This window comes from Melospiza melodia, chromosome 26 (genome assembly GCF_035770615.1).
Source record: "Melospiza melodia melodia isolate bMelMel2 chromosome 26, bMelMel2.pri, whole genome shotgun sequence".
In the NCBI taxonomy this organism is placed as follows: domain Eukaryota; kingdom Metazoa; phylum Chordata; class Aves; order Passeriformes; family Passerellidae; genus Melospiza; species Melospiza melodia.
The window spans coordinates 4,538,354-4,562,133 of NC_086219.1; the positions used below are offsets into that span (position 1 = coordinate 4,538,354).

The following is a 23,780-nucleotide window of genomic DNA, read 5'->3' on the forward strand; positions in this document are numbered from 1 at the left end:
TGCCACTGGTGTCATGTGAGCATTCGTGGCATGGGTTGCTCATGTGGAAAGCAGGAAAACAGGCATTCAACAGCACAACAGCATTCAACAGTGTTAGTGTGTGCCTAGAAATCAGGAAAACACTGGAGCTTTTCTGAGCTTTATGCTTACTTGCATTGTATTCATTCAGAGATACCATATGGAATATCCCTATAAAATTTCCCCTTTTTCCTGACTACTGTGTGAGTGTAACTAAATGTAATTCATATTGTTCTGGCAGGCTTTCTTTGCTCATGTGCTGAGTGTAAATAGCCATGCAGAGCATTGCAGGAAAGCCCTTCCCTTGGTTGTAGGGTGTATTCTGTTGGATCATGTGTCTTGCATAACTGTCTGCAGCAGCCTTGCTTTTGGTTATAGTTCAAATGATCCAGTGGGGGGCAGAAAACACACAGAGTAATATCAGATACAGAAAATATTCTTGGAAAATTATAGAGCTAGAAATTTCCCTGACAAGAATGGTGGTAATTTCAGTGGGGGTAGTGTTCCAGGTGTTAATTTAGGCAGACAGTCAGACGTTTTGGCTGTCAGTAAAACTGCATTTTGATTCTTCATGGAAATGCATCCTGCCTCCAAGTAGAACTTACTGAAGAATTTAAGACAATGAAGTCTAGTGACATGATAAGTTATTTTAATTCAGGACATAAGTTTATAACAAAACCTGAAACAATGACACTGTTCTACAATTATACATTCACCTCAGAATGGTGTAAGTAAAACATTTACTGACATTTCTGGCAATACTTGAGGTCATTGCTGAGAAAATAGCTTTACATTTTTGTAATGCCATTTTATTTTGTGTTGGTTTCCTTGCTCTTGTAAACAGTTTAAGACTGACCTGAACTTTGATTTTTTTTTTTTAATTTTCTCAATTATTCTCCTTTCTCCCCAATGGCACTTGACACTGTCTCTCAAAGGGAGAGTCCTTCCTGCATCAGGCAGTGCTGGTCTACACTTTGTAAAGGAACTGATAATACTTTACATTCCCATGTATCTATTATCTATATATAAAATGTATATGCATTTTTTTTTATAGATGTTGTTTTCTTTAACCAATACTTGTTATAACATCTGTAGTTCCAGTCCAGCCGTTTCCCTCTCTTCCTCTCCTTCTCTTCCCCTTCTTTCATTTCTGTCTATGTTTACATTTATCCTGCTACATTCAGTTCTTTTTAAGCTTGTCTCAAATTGAGCTCTCACCAGATACAGGCTTTCTTAAGTCTTCAACCATACTCTTTATATACTGATCCTGTAGATCCACACCCTATTACCTGCCCCAGCTTGTTTTCAAATGTGGTTTTGTGTTCTGATAGTACCAGAACTTCACTGAACCAGACCACATTGCAAACCCCATGCTATAAGGATGAGATCTTTAATGGCTACAAGAGAGAACTGAAGAGCTGGCAGAGGAAAGAAATGTAAATTCACCTGATTTTGCCTCTCCTGAGAGAAAATTAAGCAAAGGCCATCATGCAATCAAATTAGTGGGTAGAAAGAACACAGATGCAATGCAGAAATTTAAGGTGATGATTTAAGGAAAGGAAAATGGAGGATTTTAAAAAAATAAGTTTGTAAGCAAAAAGAGAAAGGAATCAGGAAAAGAAAAAAAGAAAACAAGAAATGGAATTTTACAACAGTCTTAGAAAACTTACAATCTTTTGCAGGCCTTTAGCTCCAGAGCGGAATCCTACCACCTTACCAAAAAGTGCTAAGAACACTGTTCCATGGAACCCCTCCTGCAGATGGCACCAGGTCACTTTTATTCCATGGTCCTCTAATCTTTTCTTGTACAGCAGTCCATCATCTCTGAGCACATCAAATTCACAGGTTAAAATGAAAGTCTCGGGAAGCTGAGCAATCACACTGTCTTCAGCCAACAGTGGTGAAAAAACAGGGTCAAACATGGGCTCAGAGACTTCACAGACTTCTTTTGAGGGTAGATATGTTGGACTTGGTTTGTAACCTCTTGTTTTAAACTCATGAGGGATGTAGTCAGGACTCACCCACTTCTGATATTTCAGTCTCCTATCTTCTGAAACATGGCAGCCTTTAAATACTTCTTCAATGATGCCCAAGTCCACATTAACGTACTTCAATCCAAGAACAAGGGTTCGTTCCTTTAGCAGAATGGGGACTCCTTTGTTCTGCTGATAAGAAGGCAAATTTAAGTCCACACACTGCAGAAAAGGATATATTAGGATTTGTGCTCTCAGCTTTGGGAGGTCTCTTCTGTTCACCAGTGCTTGGGCAACAGCAGCAGTGAGTGTCCCTCCACTGCTGTCCCCACAGATGACAACACGGGAAGGGTCAACTCCATGGTCTTGTGCAGTCCTCAGAAAGTGGATGGCAGCAGTGAGACAGTCCTCAAACTGGGCTGGAAATGGGTGCTCAGGAGCCAAACGATACCTAAATAAGAGTGAAAATGTTTTAGCACAGCCATTTCTAGTGAATGGGCCCAATGGAATCTTGTCATTCATTTATTTCTCTCAAAAGACAGGAAAATACTCTGTGATTATAATTGCAGCAATAGAATTCATCCAAATTAGTGTTTTTGATGTATTATTTGCTACTGTTCATGTTTGAGAGAGTTAGTACACTGTTCTACTTTTGCAAAATACTTTACCTATCTTGTGACTGAAGGCACATGAGAGTTCTTTTGGAATTAGCTGGCAAGGCAGGTGTGTCAATCAGTTATCATTAATTCCAGTCAGAAAATGAACATTTAACAACAAATTGTTAGAGAATATGAGCATAGGAAATATGAGCATAGAAAATCGATAATGAAAATCTGAAAGGTTTTCAGTGTTCTGGAAGCTGAATTCTTTAAACAGAATCAATGAGTTATTGGTTCTTCAAGTATTTTAGGATACAAATAGCAATTAGTGCAATTGTAATCAACTCTTTGCCTGGACTTTTAGACATTGTTTCTTTTAAAAAAGTATTACAGCTAATCAGAGAAATATTTTTAATGGTCATCTCAGGTTGACTACAAGTTAAATGTGGATTTCCTTGTTCCATTTCTTCATGCAAATGCATCATGCCTGTGAGTATAATTTACTGAAAAATTTAAGACAATGGAGTCAAGTGTATAAATTCCTTTTGAGAGTGGATATGTCAAGCTTGGCTTGTAACCTCTTATGTTAAACTCATGAGGTTCTTGTATTTTTCAGAACTTCTAAAAAGAATTATTTAGTGTTCTGGTCAACTGTACTTTCAAGAGAAAGAGCCTAAGGTGGTTTGAATGGGGCTCTAGAAAACAAAAACATCCTTATGACTTAGTGCTCGCTACAAATTATAAAATCACTGTAATGGATTTCATTTGGAAATAAACAGTTGGGGATTAGTTGACTAATTCTTCCTGAAAGGAATTAGTGCTGGTGAAAGGCATGGGATCATTAAGGATAGGTACTGATTGTACTTCAGAAGGAGCTTGACTGCAGCAAAGGCTTGCAAACCTAGGGTCAGAGTCTGGGCTGGGTCCCCTTACCCAACAGACACCACCACGGAATTGGTCTTCCTGCAGAAATAGCGGCACTTTCTTTCGTAGGCCCCTGTGAAACAGAAAAGTTCACTGGAATTGTGGCTTGCTTTAAAAATAAATGGAATGAAAATATTCTGAAATTATTCTCTCTCTTGCATGGCATGGCATTCTCTCTCTTACAGAGCATGTGTAGCATGTGGCATGGTCAGATCTGGGCATTGCTCACCCTCCCCTTACAGCTGTGAGAATCTTCTGGCCAGTAAGAAACTTGGAATTTAAACTAATGCAGTGTTTTGGTTCCCTCTTTGAAAAGTTACAGACAGCACCACCGCTGCCACTTTTAAAGTGATTTTGAAGGGGCAAAATAGTTTAAAAAAAAACAACAAAAAGTCTGCTAAATCCAGTACAAGAATATTTCTTGTGCATGAGGCACCATCTCATCTCTTTCCCATTCACATTCCAAAATGTGTTTTTTCCTTGTTTTTCCACTATAAAGACATACAGCACAATACACATATACAAGCTTGCACACACTTGTGAACAAAAACTGGCTGCTTTAGGTAAGAAATAAAATTCTAAGGAGATTTTCAACTTTTATCCTAAAGAGGAAGAAAATAGATATAAAAAACTATCAGAGACCATTCTAGATATGCAATCTATATAAAGACAATTTAACATGATGCCTATTGCATGTAAGTAGATTGATTCTGCTGTCCTGATTTTTTTTTTTTAATTTACAATGTTAAACCTACTAACTCTTATAATTTAAGGTATAGCAAATCAGATCAGGAACTCTGTGGAGTGTGGTTGTGCAGTGCCCCTCACAGGGGATATTCCAGAGCTGTCTGGACACAATCCTGTGCCCTGTGCTGTGGGATGGCCCTGCTGGAGGAGAGAGGTGGGACCAGATGATGCCCGTGGTGCCTTCCCTGACCCACTCTGGATGCTGCATGCAGTTATAGCTCATATTATTTATGTTACTTACGGATACTTCCAAACCGGCCAACTCCTCCATGAAAATAAAGAATTCCCCTTCTTAGGTTTTTGTTTGATGTTTTTAGCTGGTAAATTCTCACTTTAACCCTTTCAAACCTTAAGTCCTTGATAAGAAGACGACTATCCTTTAATGGTGGTATTGTCTCCATTATAACCCTGAGGAGATGGACCTCTGAGATTACACCTACTTTGTCCAAAAATGTTGCCTGGTAATAAAAGAAACCACAAGAGACCAAATTAGTGTAAGTTTCTATCTAACCTGGAGATTGATAATGAAAAATTTTAAACTCCATGGTCAATTCAGTAGGAAAACAATCAAATTATCAATAGTAGATAAAGGGTGTCAAATACTTCACCTTGTCAGGTGTTTCAGTAACCATGTACCTGAACAAAATACAGAGACAGTAGTTACAGTATTTTAAACTTTAGCTTTGGATGAAGAAACATAGCCAAGACTTTTGTTTCCCAGACTTGGAGGGGAAAAAAGATCCATACAATCTACCACATCTCTGTCCTTCTGACCAAGAACAGCTTTGAACCCAGGCTTGAACATCTCACAGCTCACTGATCCTTACCTAAACACTCAGCCTCAGGTTCTTATGTCACTGTGGGCTCATCTACTCCATTGCATCTGCATGGCTATAAGCTGTTTTACTTGCAGCCTGCTCTAGTCTATTCCTGCTCAAAATGAAAAATATGAGACAGTATCACTGTATTTCCACTATATTGGATTCAATTTTGCACTACTTCCACAGCAGACATCTCTAATTGGTTTGTTGTGCTGCCATTATTCATGCATATGCATTTAAATGAGAATTATACATATAAAGGTCTGCACTGCTTAGATCCTAAAAACCTGTCCTTGTGGTTTTCACCTCATATTTCACAGACCTCATGTGGCTCAGTTAAATTTGGTGTAGGTATCCTATTTTAAGTGATCTGCAGAGCTGATCCCATACACAGGAAGGATTGTCTTGTGGCAAAGTTATAGTCTCATATAGATTCCTTCTGTAGAACTCCTGGTCCTTACCTGTGGGAAAACAACTTCACTTATTTATTCTTCAATTTCCCTCTGGTACTTTCTTTCCTCACACTAATAATTTTGTAACAGTAAAGGTTAAACCTGCAATTAGCTATATCTGCATGGAATATAAAGAGATCATCTTTGTCTTGAAAATACTGAAAAAAAGGAGTCCTGGGAGACCTTATCAACCACAGTGTTTTGGTGTTGCCTTTTGTCCCAGTTGAACACTGGATATACTTGTACACTTTAATTTTCCATGCAGTTTTGACTTCATGGCTTGTCAGCCCTTGAAAGAATTTGGCACAAGTAATTTGCCCAACAGCCATAGCAGGAGTTGCTACATGACCTGAACTCTACTTGCATTTAAACTTTGCTTTAACCCTCCATTAATGTCCTTATCTCTCTGCTCCTTTCAGGCAGTGTCTGACAGTGCTTGTGCTTGGCCTCTCACTGGCCAGCAGAAAGGATGCAAAATTGTAAGATCAGAAGTTAAAAATTACAGTTAAAAAGCAGTGTGGAGGCCTGGGTGTGGCAGCAGAGACATGGTGTGAGTCACCTTCTTGGGAGCTCACTGACTTCAAACAAAACTTACCGAGCAATGGGGCAGGTAAAGAACGGAAGAATTAACAACATTAGAACATGGAATTGAAGTGAAATGTCATGCACGAGCCAAAAAGACTGAACAGGTTTTTTTCATAGTTTAAACAACTAAAAGAAGCTTAGTCTAGGTATCACAGAAGGGTTTTCTAAATGACTGGGGCGACAGTTAATTCAGGATGATTGATGAAGCAGAAAGACAAGTGCATGTCATGTTTTAGTTTTGAAAAGAAACAAGGATGAAAAGTGAGGAAGGATCAAAAATGTGCCAAAAACAATGACACAGAAAGTCACTTTAGGTATTATGTGTACTGTCTCAAAGAAGAAAGTTGTTCAGGCATATTGAAAGGCAAATGATGATGAATGTGGCAGCTCTCTTCAGATGCCTCAGGAGGAGAATGACAGAGTTGCAGAGAAGAGCTGAGATCACAGACATCATTTAGCTGCTCACTCTGTAAGCAGGCACGGTGTTATACAGAGCAGAAATTCCACATACACAGGGCAAGTTACCTTCTGAGCCTTCCAGCAGTGCCTTGAGGCAGCAGGCATGAAAAGCTAAAACACAGACCTTCAGGAAAAAACTGGGAATTGCACAGTCTGCCCAATTTTAGCTTTCACAAATACTGCCTTTGGTGCTGTATAGCAAAGAGGGGAGTCTGTTATGCCCAGCACAGCTGAAGGAATCTGCTTACATCACCTAATCAGTCCAATTGCATATTTGCAACTTATTTAAACATTGATTTTAAAAAACATCACCAAACCATTATCCCTCTAACAGAAATAGAATTCAAAACTCAAGCTTTAATTAAGGTTTACTTACCAGACCAAGCCCAAAGTTCATTAAGTAATGAAGAACATAAAGCTTTCGGCGCTCACTGATTCCATGAGGAATTTCTGCTTTGGGGTGTTCATAATAGAAAGCAATTGCCACAATACCAGTCAAAACAGCAAGAAAAATGGCCAAGAGAAGTTCCATCTTGCTGTGTTGGTAGGAGCCTGAGAAGGAACCAGCTGTGGCCTCCTCCCCCTTTTTCAGACTTTAAGACTTCTGCAGGTAAAGGCATAGGATTAGTTGTTCTCGTCGTGGTTATAATCCAGTTTTAAAAATGCCAATAGGAAGATAAAAACATGTGGTAACCAACCATACAATTAGACAGTAACAATTAGTTGTGGGAGAGGCTTGCACAAGGGTTTTCACATTTGCAGGAGCAAGGCTGTGCCCATCACAGCAGAACTATGACTTGTGTAGTGGCAGTTTATGGGAAGACAAAAACTTGTTCTGTCTCTCTGGTTTTTGGTTACAGGCAAGTCTTTATTATTTGTGAGTTCCTGCACAGCATTTCTTGGTAATCATCTTCTGAGCTGCCCAGATTCTTGCATCGTTGTGCCTCCATGCCTCACTTTTTCAGACTTTTATTGAAATCGAGGCTCAGTGTCACAAACATGTTTCATCACCTGTGTGGCAGATTTTGGATTCTGCTGACATTGCATCTTTGAGTCCAGTGGACCCAGAGGCAGCTGCAGCCTGGTCCGAGGAGCTGTTCTTGCCTCATCCTCCTCAATGGCTCCTCTCCTGCAGCAGCAGATTTTTGTTTGGGTTTTTTTCTGCCTCTTGGCAGTGCTGCAGTCTCTGTCTTCCAGGAAGATACTATGCACAGATGTCATTCCAGGTAGGAATATGATTCCAACAGCTGAAAACTAGACTTGAACTTCATGGTGTCAGGGCTAGTAGCACTGACTAGACATCAGCAGCTCACTCTTTTCTGTGGTGAGCTCTAGGGTCTTCCTCTGGAGCTAACATATTTTCCCATACACAAATAATTAGTGAAAAGATTTAACTTGAAGCAAAAAATATCTGTAAAGGACAGCTCATGTGATGTCACTTTTGGGAACAGTGTTTTTAGCAGCCTGCTTAGCCTGTGAAGGCAGCACATTCTCATTCTGAAAAATCACAGTGTGGGTAAAATAAGTCTGTAATTTTTTTTTCTTAAATACTAATAAAATAATATAAGGGATGAACTGACCTTGAATTGTAGAATAAAATGAAACTAAAGACAGAGAACCCCAGGGCTTTAGCATACATAGTCCATGACCTGCAAAGGAAATGGCTCAGACTTGATCCCTGACTTCAGAAACTGTTTAGAATAAGCAGGTTGGAGTTCATTTTTGAGTCTGGTGTTACACTTTCTGAGAAGCAGCTGATTCCATGTTCTGCTCTCTGTGTTTCTTCCAAACTGTTTCTTCATTTTATCCAACAAATCTTTGTGGATTTTCATTTCCCAATGTCCCTGTGCCTTTCCCTCCCTTGCCAGAAGGTTATTCATTTGGTAAGTGTAAAATCACATCCCTTTTCGTTTATCCTTCTGGGTAATGGCATTTGATGTCCATGTTGATAAGGGATTTAGGTAAAAGGCACATTGCCTGGCAAGTGGGACACTCTTGGGAAATGGCAATGCACAAAGCGTTCAGCTTTCTTGCAACTCAGGCAAGAGCATTGGGAAATGTTGTTGCACAAAACACAACTGCAGCTCCCTTCTTCAGCATTTGATAGTGCTAGGCATTAATTGGCCTATGCTAAACTCTGCTGTCCCAGTGGGTGAGGTGTGGTCTGAGTATACCCACCAGATTTGGCCCTTCTGGGGATCTAAGAATGCGCTTGATACCTGTGACAAATCCTTTGTACTGCAGTTCTTGCCACCCATGGTTCTTCTGTGTTCTAAATCTTTTTGGTGCCAATTCACCCACAGCTGGTAGATCTTGGAATCATTAGGGCACCTTGACAAGGTCTGGACTTCATAGCACCCCCAGGGGCTCCATACAAAGACCTGATGTGCTGGAAGCTGTCAAAGAAACAAACTAGCTGGTTTTTGAAATAATAATGTGCTTTTTCCCTTTGGGCATTCCTGGTACAGAGTAGTACTTAATGCTGTGTAAGCTTAGTCTCAGCAATTCACAAGGTTGAGGAAACCATTCCCTACATAATCTTTCAAATAAATGCTCTCTCTAGCTTCTGATAATTTTTTGACATTGTCTCTGCTCCTGTGAGATAAAGCAGGGGATAGACCAGGCCAAGCTCTATTTTCTCCTACCAGGGACTCCCTTTCTTATTAATTTCCAGTGAAAAGCCTAATGTCCAGGCCTGAAATCTCATCATTCCCTGTTCTTTTTCTGTGATATGGCTGCACATGCAAGGAGAAATACTGAGCCAGGTGTAGCAGATGTAAAATATTCCCTGCCTCTGGATCATGGTGCTTAATTAGCTGGCAACGGAACTCACTGTAAATGGAGGTCTGCACTGGGATACTGGGAAACATTCCAGAGAAAGTGCTCTGTGACCCAAGAAGCTCCTTTTGGGTTCTGCAGAGCATGAGAACCCTCTGGTGCTGGAAGCCTGAAAGGGAGCTGGGCTTGCCAGTCCTCAGTCTCTGGCTGCATAATTCTTTGAGGAATGACTTTGGTGTCCAAAACTCCTGGATTGACAAGCAAATTGTATTCAATTTGCCATCTGTATGGCAGTTGTCTTCTGTTCAGTGGGCAGTTTTCCTTATCTCTTCCACAATCACTCCTCCCTCCAGGCAGACATCTGCTGATAACAGCTACTGAATGTCACTGCATAGCTGATAAAATATCTGCTGATAACAGCTATTGAATGTCACTGCATGGCTGATAAGACATCTGCTGATAACAGCCATTGAATGTCCCTCCATGGCTGATAAGAGCTGCAGCATCCCATTGGGAGATGTGAGCCCAGAGGGAGGAGCCAAGCATTCCTACCTGGACATAATCTGGAGATTCTGGAACACCAGCACAGCTTCTCCACTGGATTTCCCAGAGGAGCAGCAGCTGCCTCTTCCCCTGGATCTTCAGAGGCAGAGACTGCACCTTTCTCCAGGATCCCTGCTCCAGCAGAGCCAGCCCTGACACTGCAGGAGGGCTGAGCCACAATTCCAATGGGACTGCTGCCAACAGCCTGACCCACAGGGTGTCAGGTTGGGTTCTGACTCTGTCAGGGTTGGTTTAGTTTACTGCAATGTTCATTTTATCCTTTTATTTTCTTCCATATTAGAGACCTGTTATTCCTGCTCCCATATTTTTGCCTGAGAGCCCCTTAATTTAAAATTCATAGCAATTCAGAGGGGGTTTACATTTTCCATTTCAGGGGATACTCCTGCCTTCCTTAGCAGACACCTGCCTTTCCAAACCAAGACAGGGGACTATGTCTTCAAACATTCTATCTTAGCAATACAAGACACATAGCTGATCTGTAATTAATTAAATTAATTAAAATAAAGTACAGGAAGTTCCATGGAGACAGTTAGATCATGTGATTTCTTAAGGTTTAGAAAATCTGGGAGTCATGATGAAAGAAAGAACACATTATTTCAGCATCTGCTGTACCCATCTGCACTCAATGGTTATAGCCCATCATTAAAGAGAAGTACATGATCAAGAGAACTAATAATGCTGCTGACATATTACAAAGCTAAATTTGTTATTATTTGTAGTAAATTGAAGACCAATGGATAAAGGACCATGGAAAAATCTCAGGAGTAGATCAGTGTCAAGTTTGGACACTGACCGATAAATGAGGCGTAATTCCAGAGACTGATAAAGGAGAGAAAAGTACTGAGTAGCTGAACTGGCAAGGAGTGTAATGCTGCCCTGAACTGTGTGTAAAATAGCATGAGATCATCTGTGACCATCTCATAACTTACAAAATACAAGGTGGAACTGTACAGACCTCCTTAGTTCTGGCACTTGCCAACCTTCTCTAACTTCACCAATATCATTAAACTTCTTGCAACACTTTTACAGCAGATACAATCTGTTAGGCCAGCTTCAGCTACTAATGTGTGAGCTGGTGACCCAACCTTTGTCTTCATAACCAAAGCAGATCCTGAAATCCCGAAAGAGTGGAACATTTGGAACTATCACATTATTTACCCTTGGAAGCATTTCTTTGCTTGAAGAGCAAATTGCCTGGAATGGGAAAAATGAAAGAAATAAACTCTCTGTTGTGTCAACAGAGCATGAAGAAATATAAATTCATTTTGCTGAGAGGGACTGGAGAATGAGAACCTTCGAGTAGTGACTTGTTGCTGCAGAGATGTGAATCAGCTCACCTGTCACCAGCATTCTTTAACATGGTGACAACATGGAACATTAAGCCCACAGTCTTCTTCCTACTCACAGTTTGCCTGGCAGGGAGTAGACATGTACTAACCTCCTTCCACAGTCATGTGTGCATGGATTTATAAAGGCAAGGTGGTTGCACAACAATTCAACATTTTACAATTCCTAGGCATTGTATGCCCAGCTATTTTGCCATGCATTGGCAATTATTTTTGGCATCTGTGTTTAGCAAGGGTGGATCTCTCCTAATAAGCAATGCAACAATTACAACAAGATAACAGTTGACCTCAGGTTTTTCTTTGCCTTTGGATATCCACAGAAATTATTTGGCAGGTTCCATGCTGTTTACATCCTTTCTCCCCAAAAGCCAGGTAAGCTGAATACAATCAGCTGCTCTGAAAGGAACTTTATAGAATATAATTTAGAGCACATTCAGTTATTTTTGAGCAGTTCTCCCTCACTTCATCTCTGCTGCAGTCTCAGGTACCTCCTGGTACCCATCTCATCACCATATGGACTGTACTAACCTGCCTGTCCCCTTTTCCCTTTAAAATCAGGTTTGTAAGTACACCCAATTCCTTCCTTCAGATTTTAAACATAAATGCAAATCTATTGTTTGTCTGTACAGACACTCTGATGGTGGTTACTACTCATTCCTAAAGTAGGGAAAAAATCTCCACTCTCCAGAGGTATTGCCACACTGATTTTGGGTGTGCATGCATGTGCACATAGCTAATTATTCACACACTGTATGGGTTTTTAACTTACACATTTAGAATGTTTTTTGTTGTGAGTTTTTATTCTTTGACATATGAAGAGAACACAAATTCTTACAATGCAAGAAGAGAGCATCAAAGCAAGCTTACAAAATACCTCTAAACATCACGTTCTTAAGTAATAGCAAGTAAAAATCAGAATTCAGCAGACCATGCAAATGTCATCAGTTCTTGCCTTGATTCTAATGGGCAAATAGGTAGTAAATACTTAATTGAATAATTTAATTGAATAATTTAACTGAATAATTTAATTGAATCACACTCTTCCTAAATACCAGTGCACTGTATGCCAGAAAATTATTTAATAGCCTTTGATAAAGTCTACAGCATGATTAATTATAGTATTTGATGACGGGAAAGAGAAAATACCATATCCAAAAAATCCCACTGCAGCATGAAAGCCTTTTTCCACGTGGTGCCAGGTCACGTGTACATTGTTGTCCTCTAAGCGTTTCTTGTACAACAGCCCATCATCCCTGAGCACATCATGCTCACAGGTGACAATACAGGTGTCAGGGAGACCACAAACAACAGCATCCTCTGCCAGCAGAGGGGACACCCGGGGTTCAAACAGCTCTTGCACTTCTTCATGGACTTGAGGCAAAAACACAGTGGGCAGTGGTGGTTTATAGCCCAGTTTAAACTCATCTGGAATAAGATCTGGACTTATCCATTTGCTATATTTCAAATTTATACTCCCAGGAACATGAGAACCAGCCAGAATTGGTTCCTTCAGGGAGCAATCCTTATTCAGGTATTTGAGAATAAAATGGACTGCGCGCTCCCGGAACAAGAAGGGAACGGCAGCATTTTTCTGATCAGATGGCAGATTGAAGTTCAGGGCTTGGAGAAATGGATAGATCAGCACCTGGGCACGAATCTTGGGGATATCTGTCCTGTGCACAAGCTCTTGGCAAACACTGGTAGCAAACGTGCCCCCTACACTGTCCCCACAAACAATAATCCGAGCGGGGTCCACCCCGTAGGTGTCTGCAGTCTTCAGGAAGTGCACGGTGGCGCTGAGGCATTCCAGAGTCTGGGCTGGATACCTGTACTCAGGGGCTAAATGGTACCTGAGGGGTAGAAAAAGCAGAATGTTACACATTCTGAGTGTCTCATCTGAAACACATCCCATGTAAAAACTCCCCCAAACCAATATTAAGTACAGCATTAATTATATCTTGGTTAAAGTTTTTACATGCTGAAGCAAACCAGAACAACTTTTCCTTCCTTTCCTTCTGAAAACCAATTCATCCCAACTTAATAAAATCCCTTAATAGTAAAGTTTTTCATGGAAAAATTTGTTGGAAATTAAGGTTTCTTTATACCATCATGTATTTTCCATAATCAAAACATCTTTGTAGGAAACAGTGGTCCATGCTGGTTTTAAAAAATACTACATTTTATTCTCGTTATTTACTCTATAAAATCCCAGGTGATTTTAAATACAAATATTAAATATTAAAATATCTATTATATTTTAATATATTAAATATATATTAAAATACTAAAATCTGATATTTGGGTTATAATTTCTTATTATCAAACAAAGGTAATGATTTCTGTGGTGATGGTCATGTACAATGACCAAACCCGTAACTCTAATCCTTGCTCAGGTATTTCCATTGCCATTCCATGCCACGTGCTTGCTCCCACATAACAGCAGTGTGGGGAAGATAGCACTAGAGCTCAGTTTCTTATCTTATATTCAAAGAAACGTAAGTTCAGGGGTGTGTGAGAGGCAGGGGGAAAGCAGCAGAGTTCTCTAATTCAGGGATTAGCACTGGTTGAATTTCACTTACCCAAGAGACACAACCACTGAATCAGATTTTCTGGCTATGTACCGGCAAATTCTTTCATAACTCCCTGAAGCACAAATGTTGTTGATGTAATTAACATCTTAGAAAACTTCAGTCAATATTCTCCCTTATATCTTTATGACGTATTACTACAATATCTTGTCAGCCCCTTGCCTATTTAGTGAGTACCCAGATTTTCTTTGGGATAAAAATAATCTAGACTTTTGGTCATCAGGACTTGCTGTAGAATTCATACATTTAGACAGATCATTGACTTGTGTGGAAAATAAGGAATTATTATGATTTTTACTATTAGAAAATGGGCAGTGGTTTTAAAGTGAGAGAGGATAGAATTTGTTTCCATGTAAGGAACACATTTTTATTATGAGGGTGGTGAGGCCCTGGCACAGGTTGCCTGGAGAAGCACCCCTGAAAGTGTCCAAGGCTGGGTTGGACAGGGCTTGGAGCAACCTGGGATAGAGGAAGATGTCCCTGCCCATGGCAGGAGGTGGAAGAAGATTGTATTTAAGGTCAGTTCCATCCAAACCATTTTATGATCTCAATGGTTCTATGATCAAGAGTGCTGTATCCCATTAAAAATAATTTAATATTACATATGTGCAGATTAGAGAGTTTAAAAAATTAAAAATAAGCACTAAGTGCTTTCTATCTCCAGTCTCTCAAACTAAGCTTCAATCACTTCTTAGGGTCAGGAGTTTTTAAAAACAGGCAGTTAAAAAGCTAAATAGTCAAATTTCTCTTTCAGTTCCTTACTGATGCTTCCAAAAATGCCACATCCTCCATGGATGAAGATGACTCCTCTCCGTTTGCTGGCAGATGGTTCTCTTGGGAGGTAAATCCTTATGGGTACCCCATCAAAATGCAGATCTTTAATGAAGAGCTGGGAATCCTGCCATGCTGGGAGTCCCCCTGTGATCAGCCTGATAAGTGTGTGCTCCTTGATGATACCCAAGTGGTTTAAATTCTTTGCCTAGATAGATAAAACAGGAAAAATGAGACATTACTAAAGGGAATACAAGTCTTTCCACTTTGTAAAGGCCACAAGCTACTTTTTCCTACACTGTCTTTAGCATAATTGGGTTGGTTATTTGCTAGGTTTTAGGATTCCCACAAATAACTGTCTTTGGGATTTTGGTTAAGAAGATGAAAATTTACATCTTCGTTATTGTGGGATGAATGTTGTAATACTTGTTCCATTAAATGTATCATATAAATACCTTCTAGTTCCTGGGATCTGGATTTACCACAAGTAAGAACAGGCATTTGCTCAGGTGTGGAAGCTGGGAGGCCTGAGGCTCCTTTCCTAATGAGTGGATAGAAAGAGGTATTTTTTGGGGATGGTTCCAATTTTGGGTGTGTTAAATAATGCTCTGAAAGTGTCTGTTCATCTCCATGATAAACTGTACTCCAGATACCTCAGTTAAAATATTTAAGGTTAGGTGAGTTTAAAACAAAAGCATACAGCATACAGCACAGGCACAGCAGTGGCACAGCTCTATGGCACAGAAGAGCAGCATTGATCAGGATGAGCAGGATGAGTTCTGTCAGTCACTCTGAAGTGTGCTTTTCAATCCACAGTAATTATCATCAAAGCTTCAAATTCCAGTGCAATATGCACAGTTAGTCTGAACATAGATCTGTCTGAGGAGTTTAAAACAAAAGCCAGGAGGCTTCCTCTAATCTCTTCCACTTTACATGGTCATTGATCTCTTCATGGCAGGGGATGTGGACAGATGCAGCAGGAGCATCATTTATGTACCTTCTGGTTGAGGGTACACACTTATCTGCTGCTTTTCTGAGAAATTACAAGTAGGGTGGAAGAAGAGAGGAAAAGCCTGTCTTGTATTGTGGAAAAAGAGGATTTTACAGGAGCATACAGCACAGGCACAGCAGTGGCACAGCTCTATGGCACAGGAAGGACAGCATTCATTAGGATGAGCAGGATAAGTTAATTGCACCCCTGTCATACACAAAGCATTATGCACTTAAACAGAAATCTGTGAAATCCTCACTGTGTGGGCTGCTCCTCTGAGCAAAAACATAAACCAGGAATGCACCCAAAGTACCAGCAGATGCCTAAAGGCTTTTGAAAGAAAAATAGGTGAGTGGATTGATTCAGTGCATAGCAGATGGTGAAATGCATCTTAAAACCTATTCAGAAAAAGGATGCTGAAATTTAGGGAATGCATTATCCATGAAGAGAGCATATGCACTTATTCCATAACAGACACTTAAAAGCTGTATAAATGGGTTACAAGTATCACCTGAAAGAATCTGTTCACTCACTAATTAGAGAATTTAATAACATTGTCCTATTACAGTATTACTGTCATATTATTATATTAAGTTTATATATAACACAACACAAAGAGCAGGAAGAGAGGACAGCAGCCTCTTCTTTCATGGCAGACAAGACAGAAAAGTACCACAGGAGAATAAGGGACAAGAACTGGATTTGGAGAATGCTGCTGTGTAAGTTCAAGCAACCCCCTTGAGTCTTTAATAGATTGTAATGGCCCAAACCACCTCTCAGGATGTGGGGCCAAGTTCCTGTGTTCTTTCTGTAAAACTGGGGATTAGAGAATTGAGGTGAGCTTCATACAAACATCAAAGAAACCACTCTGATTTTCCTGCAGGCTTTCTTTTGACATGTTACATGCCAGACATGACAGGGCTTAGGCTGCTCCTACATATTGCTGTTGCCTACTTTGAAAGCTTTTTGGGTGAAAGCTGTTTCTTTCTGTGATGGCAAAGCCCACAGCACAGTGAGTCTGGCTTACAGGTACTTAGATAATAAGTGATAACAGGCCTAAACCTGCTTTGGCAGGAGGTTCAATTAGATGACTTCTGGAGGTGTCTTCCAACCTACCTGATTATATGGTATTTAACTATAATTCTGTAATTCAGTCACTGAAGAATAAGAACAGAAACAAGGGTGAGAAAATTACTGCAAATAGCTCAGAATGTAGGAAATTGCCTTACAGATATCAGAGTGCACTTAGACATAGCAATTTGGGTTCTTATTATTCATGTAAGTTATGAACAGCCCTCCTGTCATCCACAGGACCAGTCATTTCATTATGGAAATATCCAATTGCAGCATAAGAATGGATATATCAGTATTGAAAGACCTCACCTCACCCTGGCTGCTTTATACATGGTAACAGAAACCAAATCAACCTTTGGCCTTTAAATCTGTGTTACTGTGTGCTTCCCATGGCATGTAGTTGCAGTATTTAGATGCATATCTTCATACTCAGGTCTTTCCTTTTCTGAAAATCCCAGTATCCCAGAGCATGATAGACTCACCAGAATTTCCACCAGAGTGTACAAACAGTGATAGAGGCGGAGCTTTGCTGGCTGGTCAACATCAGAAGGAATCTGCTCCTTGAAGAAATGATCAGTTGCAATTAAAACCAGCAATACAAAAGCAACTAAAATTCCTGCTAATAAAACCAGAATATAATAGGATTCCATTGTTCTTTGATGGGAATAATTAGACACTGGTTGAAATGATTGTGTCAGTATTTATATCCTCCAGACTGATTCCACAGAGAGGTCATTTGCATGTCATTTGCATACAGAATTCCGCCTGCCCTGCTCCTTTAGGCAGGGCTGGCAGATAATGGAAGCCTGCAAACATCCGGCTGTGACAAGTGCACTTGGCATGATTCAAGCTCATACAAAGCACAGTCACTTCCAGGAAGCACCTTTCTTTTGTATAAATGGGTTTATTTTTTATCTTCTTTATGGGCCTGAAAAGCTCTCTGGGATGTTTTTCAAGTGTACCAGTGAGTGTCTCACAGCCTATGGAAGAGTGGCCATGCTCCAGTCTCCATGGTCAGGAATTGCAGAGGTTCTGCTCTTGGAGTAGGTCTGAAGGATGATCCCAAGGCTTTTTGCTTAGTGCTGCTCTTTTCCCCTGCTCACTTGCTGAGGCAGACAGCTGGCCAGAACAGTCAGAACAGGCATTCTGAACTCAGTCTCAAGGAATTTTGCTTTTGGAGATCCACATGGATCTCTCAGTTATTTGCCAGCCTGAGTGTGCAGCAAGGAGCTCTGGGCTCACCAGTGGTGCTGTGCTAGCACAGGGAAACTTCTCCTTGACTTGGAGAATTTTGGCCCTAAGCCTCTGTGCTGATTCTTTCTAAAGGAAAGGTTTTGATCTCTTTACAACTCCATATTTTGCTGTGTTTTCCAAGATGACTCTGTTATCCCTGGTTGTAATTCAGGTGTGATCAGAGCGTATGGTATCCAACCAAAGGAGGTGATGGCAGTGCAGGAATGAGTCATCAAGTGTAACCTTGTGTATTTCTGTCCACCATGTGTCTGGACAAAACTTGTTTGGGTAACATTAAAAAGCAAACAAGCATTAGCTCAGCTTGACATAAGCAACACAACCTGTGCTTATCCTCTGAACACTGAAATATTTCTTTATCCCCACTAATCTCCCCAATACTTCATTTAAAAACCCTTACAAAAGCTTGTAATCATGGCCATAGAGAGAAGTACTCCTTTTTATGAGCCACAGGATTCTGCATTTGGCTAATCAACCTGTGGTGTATTCCCTCAGAGACATCTCCACTGAAAAAGGTGAGTCCTTTCTATGTTTTCTTGCACATTTTAAAAAAACTGGCAAAATATATCTATTTAGAAAAATCCCATTTATACAAAATATGTGTTACAGCAAAGAGCAAGAAACTTCAATGTGAACTAGTCAGTGGGTTAAAAAAATATTTAGCTGTGTGGAATGAGTAAACAAGTGAGTCATAAGAGATAAAATACAGGATGATGAGTGACCAGACTGGATTCTTAAGATAAAAGGTCTAGTCCTTAACTTCAGTGGAGTTCAGCAAGTACAGATGATTGAATTATGTGGTTTAAAATTAAGATAGATAGATAGATAGATAGATAGATAGATAGATAGATAGATAGATAGATAGATAGATAGATAGATGGTGTTAAGGATAAGAAAATCATTAAATCCATTAAAGTAATCACACGGAATTCAGCTTAACTTGGCAGACCTGCACCTTGTCATGACAGTCATCTTTCCAATTCTGATGCAAATGAACTGACTGAGCTGGGGAATAAATGACTTCTTCCATTGCTGAGCCCCTCCCAAGCCTACTCCATCCAGACCTGTGGGGGTACACTAACTTGAGTAATTTTTAAAAAACAAAACAACATAAATTAAAGCAAAATTAATGCTACTTTTATATTCTGTGAGATAATATCTAGGTTGGGCTTTATTGATTTTAGTGTGATCTTATTTCCCCACATCACTTCATACACCTGACCTATCCCAGCCTCCCAGTCAAAACTGTTTGCCTTTGACAGCACCATTCTCTTCCTAACATTCCTCTTCTTTTTGATATCCTTTGTAAAACTGTCAAGTTTGAAGAAACTTCAGACAGTCAAAGGCCCTGAATTATTTCACCTCAGTATGTATTAGTGAACCTCTCCCTCTGAAAAGAAGTTACAGCTGCATGTAAGGAATTCTTTTAAAAAGACATTGTTAGAAGGAATTCAGGGAATATTTTATCCTGAGATTTCCTTTTTAAGCTAGTTCACAAGTTTCCAGTGCAAACTTGTTACAGGCATTAGCTTGCTGTTCAGTTTGTGTCAAAATTGACGTCATGTTGGTTTAGTAGGATTTCAGGACTTTTCTCTAATTTTAAGAGCCTTAAAGACATAATTCTTCTGTTTCTCCAGTTCTTTTTATGTCTTAGAAGTTTTGTCAGGACTGAGGAGTTAGTCAGAAGGAATGGGTAAATATTCACTGGCCTAAAAGTCAGTAAAGGCACCAAAGAGAAGGTAAGATGAGTCAGTCAGGTTAACAAACATGATCTTTCCTTTCCAAACAAGGAAAGGAAATTCCTGTTTACATGAGGTATTTTTGCATTGTTCTCTCTTGAAGCAGCCTAAGATGTTGAGAGATCTGGCTTCTCATCACAGATAGGTGAGGAAAACCAAGCAAAGTTACAACAAATGACAAATTCTAACATGTATGAAAACAACTCAGCAGGTGGAACAAGCCCCACATAGGTGAGACTGCATCCCTTTGAATTCTAGAGAGCCCCTAGAGCACTGTGTAAACTTCTGCTTAATAAGACAATTATTTTTACACTTGAATCTAGAAAGGGATGCTACCTAGAATTTAGACTTACTCATGAGACATTTTTATATCTTTACTCATGACACTGCTTTGTTGTAAGACCCTGGGAAAGCCCTAAGACATCAAAATGCAGCTTTTTGCAAAAGGCCTGATTCAGTGTTTGCTGTCAGGCTGGATGTTAACCAGAAACCCAGTTTCTCTGAGCTCAGTCCATGGCAGAACTCAGAAGGCAACAGTATCAGACTCTTAATAGCATATAGAAGGACAGTGTGAAATCACAGAACCACTGTGGTACACATTTCAAATGGAAAATGTGAACACGAGGGAAGAATGAAACCAAGAAGCACAAAAATTTAGCTCTTGATTTATCCAAATCTGACAGCAGTACTTCATCTAACAAAAACCAGATCAGCTTGGCAAAAGGTTTTCCTTTTTTAAAGGAGGTTTAAGTTTTATTCTGTGATCATGATAGATTATCTATGATTAAGAACCCTGCACTGATGTAAAAAAAAAATGGAATTACTTGACACTGCACTGTGGAACTGCTGCTCTGTGCTCTCAGGTTTGTACTGCATATATCTGAGTGGGGCTTTTTAAGTTGAAAACACAGAATTTTTACCCCAATTGGCTTTCAGATGTGCCTCAAGCATAGTTTTAATTTCCAGCTCATTTTCCTTTCTAAAGTTCTTGCCATTTAGCAACCTCATTTGTACAAACAGCCTTCCAAGGCTGCAAAGGCTCTATGAACACAGTTGTGCCCATAAATACAGGCGTAACATGAACTGTGACATTCAGACACTGCCTGAGCCTCTTCACAGATCAGGGAACATCATTCTGCAAAAATGGAGCTTTGTGATGTGATAGAGAGTGTATCTACTTGTTTTGGAGGTAAATGTGCTTTTCACTGCTGGTTTTTCCTTCAAGCCACCACAAGTCAGAAAAAATCGGTTTCTGTGACTCTTATTGAGAATATATCAATAAATCTACACTAAGTACAGTTCAAAAGCTACACTAGAACAAACCCAGAAATCTAAGCCAACAAATGGAAGCCAAAACTGGCTTGAGTTACCACTGAATTACATAGGATCACAGAGTATCTCAAGCTGGAACACATCCATAAGGATCCTCAAAGTTCAACTCCTGGCCCTGCACAGGACCACCCAAAGAATCCCACTGTGAGCCTGACCACCTTCTTGCTCTTGTAAACTGGAATAAACACAGTTAAAAGTGCCATGAAAATGGCTTTCAAAAGGTTGTTGTGTTGGTTGTTTTTTCAGTTTATGCTTTGTTGTGAGTATCTGTGTAGGAAACAACTGCTGGAAATGCAAAATGAATTCTGAAGATGATGCAATTGCACAGAAATAACTTATGGAACATTTCAGGGCACTGGTTTAGGACTTCTGAGTGAAAACACAGATGGGATTCACTTTGGGACAACTTGGGGCTGATAATTAGAGAGAATGGCTGTGATGGGACAGATCTTTGTTACCCTCACCAAGGTGTGTGCTGAGTGTCTGTTTGTACCAGCAGTATTGAAAACATCTTGGACAATCAGCCCTATATGAAAGTGTGTTTTAGGGAGTCTCACTAACAGAGATGGACTTTGTGAATAAAAGTTCATGTTGGTTTTGTAAAGGTGACCGTTTGGAAAAAGACCTCTTGTCAAGAAAGAGTGCAGTGGTTGCTGTACAAAAATCAGGTGAAATTTTGGAATATTCCTTTTGTTTCCCCTTTTCAGAATAAAACTGCAATTAAAAGAGACAATGCCTCTGAAGTTCTATAGTATGTATAGTTTTTAAAGCTATTTGACTTTTTGGTTGAATTACATAAATTTTAAAATAACTTGCATATCGTTTTTATTTACTACATGCACGATGCAGAAAATTCAGTTTTACTATAAATCTGCTTTTGCTTCTCGTTTTTGTAGGTTTGTACAATGTAGCATCTACTAATTTTCACTGCTTCAAGATAAAACTAAGGAAGGAAAATACTTCAATGAAATTTGAAGCACAGGTAAGGAAAAATGTTATATATCTAGAACCATTTCTTAACTCCCAATCCAAATTTGGTAGCAACTTTGTACATAGGTAAAAATCATAATGAATAAAAAATCTCTTCAAACACATATTTAGATTATTATTCAAGCTGGAAATAGACATGACATAAACATGAAATAGATATGAAATAGACATGAAATAAACACTCACAAGATTATTCAATTCCCCCTGGCTTCAAAGGAGTTGCAAATGTTTTACATTAATAATGAATTTTCTTTTAAATCTAAACAAGTTAACTCTGCAATATTGATTAGTTTTCTATTTTAAATGTGTCTGTGGTGCTTTAAGCATGAAGAGACTGAACTCAGGAATCAAAAAAACCCAAATATACCTCGATGGAGTTCATATCCTTTCATTTTCAACACTGCTCCCTATTTCCGGAGCAGAAAGTTGTTATATTTGTTTCCAGTCCAGACACTGAGTCATTCCTGTCTCAGCCAGACACTGGCTTCTCTGGGTAATTTCTCTCTCCCCTCCAGAGCTGTTGGACTTAGAGGAAAATTGTAATGCCAGGTGCCTCCCCGAGCTGCATTTCTGGAGGTATTGCTGTAAAAACACACCAAGGTGCTAAATGCTGCCAGCAGGCCATGGAAATTCTCTGGCTGGTTCAGATGCAGCTGAGTTAGGAACACTCACTGGTTCTGACAGAATGTGCAGACAGTTTCCACTTAGGATGCTTCATCTTCTCCTCAAAACCCTCTCCTGACACTCTGATTATGCAGTGATAGTCATATGGCTTTGTTTATATGAGCTAACCTGCCAGTTAAAGGTAAAAATTGTGCAAGTTTCTCTTCTCAATTTTATTTCATTTTTTCCTTCCCTTAAAACTTTTTTGGAACTTTTAACAGAAGTGAAATTCAAGGATTTAGGTATTTTTCATATTTTTTATCAAAAAATCTATGTGTGATAGAGCTGTTGAATGTGGGGGGCACCAGAAACTTGGCTGCCCTTCTTTTGCCAGCAAAAAAACCCCTGAACACTCTGTTCCCACATGGCCACTTTGAATGCCTGCTTTTAAAACACCTGTTTGATTCCAAAGAAGAAAAGTGAGTTCATTTTTAAAGGGATTTGGCGTCCAAACTCACCTCTGTCTCACACAGATGCTTAGATTCAAATGTCCATTGAGGTGGTGTTTTAGGAACTAGAGATGTGAAGAAGTTTGAGAGTGTTTTGAAGTGCAGTTTTCCCTTAATTCCAGTGTTTACCTCTAGATGGCTTCCCAGGATAGTTCATCTGGCTCCAGACCTGAGTGAACTTGTGCACTGCATTCATTTTGATGAATCCCAGTGATACCTGCAGATAAAAACCCAAATTTCTTTCCGCCCAGCTGTGAAGATAACACTGTGAGGTTTGATATCCTTGAGATCTTTTGATATTCTCAGTGCTTTGCATTTCAAGTTAATTAATTCTGAAATGAATGTGCAGTTACAGCCTCCTCAGAAAAGCTTCATCTTACAAGCAAAATCATAATTTACCTGTCTAATGCTTGACAGTGCAAACAGCCAGGGACCTGCTGTAATGCACTCTGCCCTTTTCCCTCTTTTCAGAGTTTGAAGGGCTGTGGAGACCTTCTGGCTATGCCCTTATCACCAGACAAAAATGTCTTGGAAAAAAACACCCTTTTTTTGCAGGGTGAGTCTCCCTCTGTCATTCAGAGCCTGCCTTTTGCACTGCTGAATCTCCAGTTTTCAGCAATGCAAGCATCTTCCAGCATGGAAAATCCATGAGGCATCAGAAAAACA

At 39.8% G+C, this 23,780-nt stretch overlaps 2 protein-coding genes across 2 annotated transcripts; both read right to left on the reverse strand.

Moving 5' to 3' along the window:
• Positions 1–970: 970 nt before the first annotated feature.
• On the reverse strand, positions 971–7,110 carry LOC134429691 (arylacetamide deacetylase-like 4). The gene is made up of 4 exons (XM_063176959.1): positions 6,955–7,110; positions 4,503–4,719; positions 3,524–3,587; positions 971–2,442 (listed from the first exon to the last, which is right to left on the reverse strand). The coding sequence occupies exons 1-4, from the start codon at positions 7,108–7,110 to the stop codon at positions 1,665–1,667; spliced, it is 1,215 nt and encodes a 404-aa protein (XP_063033029.1). The 3' UTR covers positions 971–1,664.
• Positions 7,111–12,218: 5,108 nt separating this feature from the next.
• LOC134429645 (arylacetamide deacetylase-like 4) lies at positions 12,219–17,340 on the reverse strand. Its single transcript, XM_063176899.1, has 4 exons — positions 17,173–17,340; positions 14,617–14,833; positions 13,846–13,909; positions 12,219–13,116 (listed from the first exon to the last, which is right to left on the reverse strand). The coding sequence occupies exons 1-4, from the start codon at positions 17,338–17,340 to the stop codon at positions 12,345–12,347; spliced, it is 1,221 nt and encodes a 406-aa protein (XP_063032969.1). The 3' UTR covers positions 12,219–12,344.
• Between the last annotated feature and the right edge of the window lie 6,440 nt (positions 17,341–23,780).

Excerpts from the sequence above, each read along its gene's own strand:
- LOC134429645 (XM_063176899.1), bottom strand. The coding sequence starts at position 17,340 with ATGGAATCCTATTATATTCTGGTTTTATTAGCAGGAATTTTAGTTGCT. Across the intron at positions 14,834-17,172 it reads ACACTCTGGTGGAAATTCTG|GCAAAGAATTTAAACCACTT; the intron begins GTGAGTCTATCA and ends TTATCTATCTAG. Across the intron at positions 13,117-13,845 it reads TCAGTGGTTGTGTCTCTTGG|GTACCATTTAGCCCCTGAGT; the intron begins GTAAGTGAAATT and ends TCTACCCCTCAG.
- LOC134429691 (XM_063176959.1), bottom strand. The coding sequence starts at position 7,110 with ATGGAACTTCTCTTGGCCATTTTTCTTGCTGTTTTGACTGGTATTGTG. Across the intron at positions 4,720-6,954 it reads TGAACTTTGGGCTTGGTCTG|GCAACATTTTTGGACAAAGT; the intron begins GTAAGTAAACCT and ends TTTTATTACCAG. Across the intron at positions 3,588-4,502 it reads TGGCCGGTTTGGAAGTATCC|GGGCCTACGAAAGAAAGTGC; the intron begins GTAAGTAACATA and ends TCTGTTTCACAG.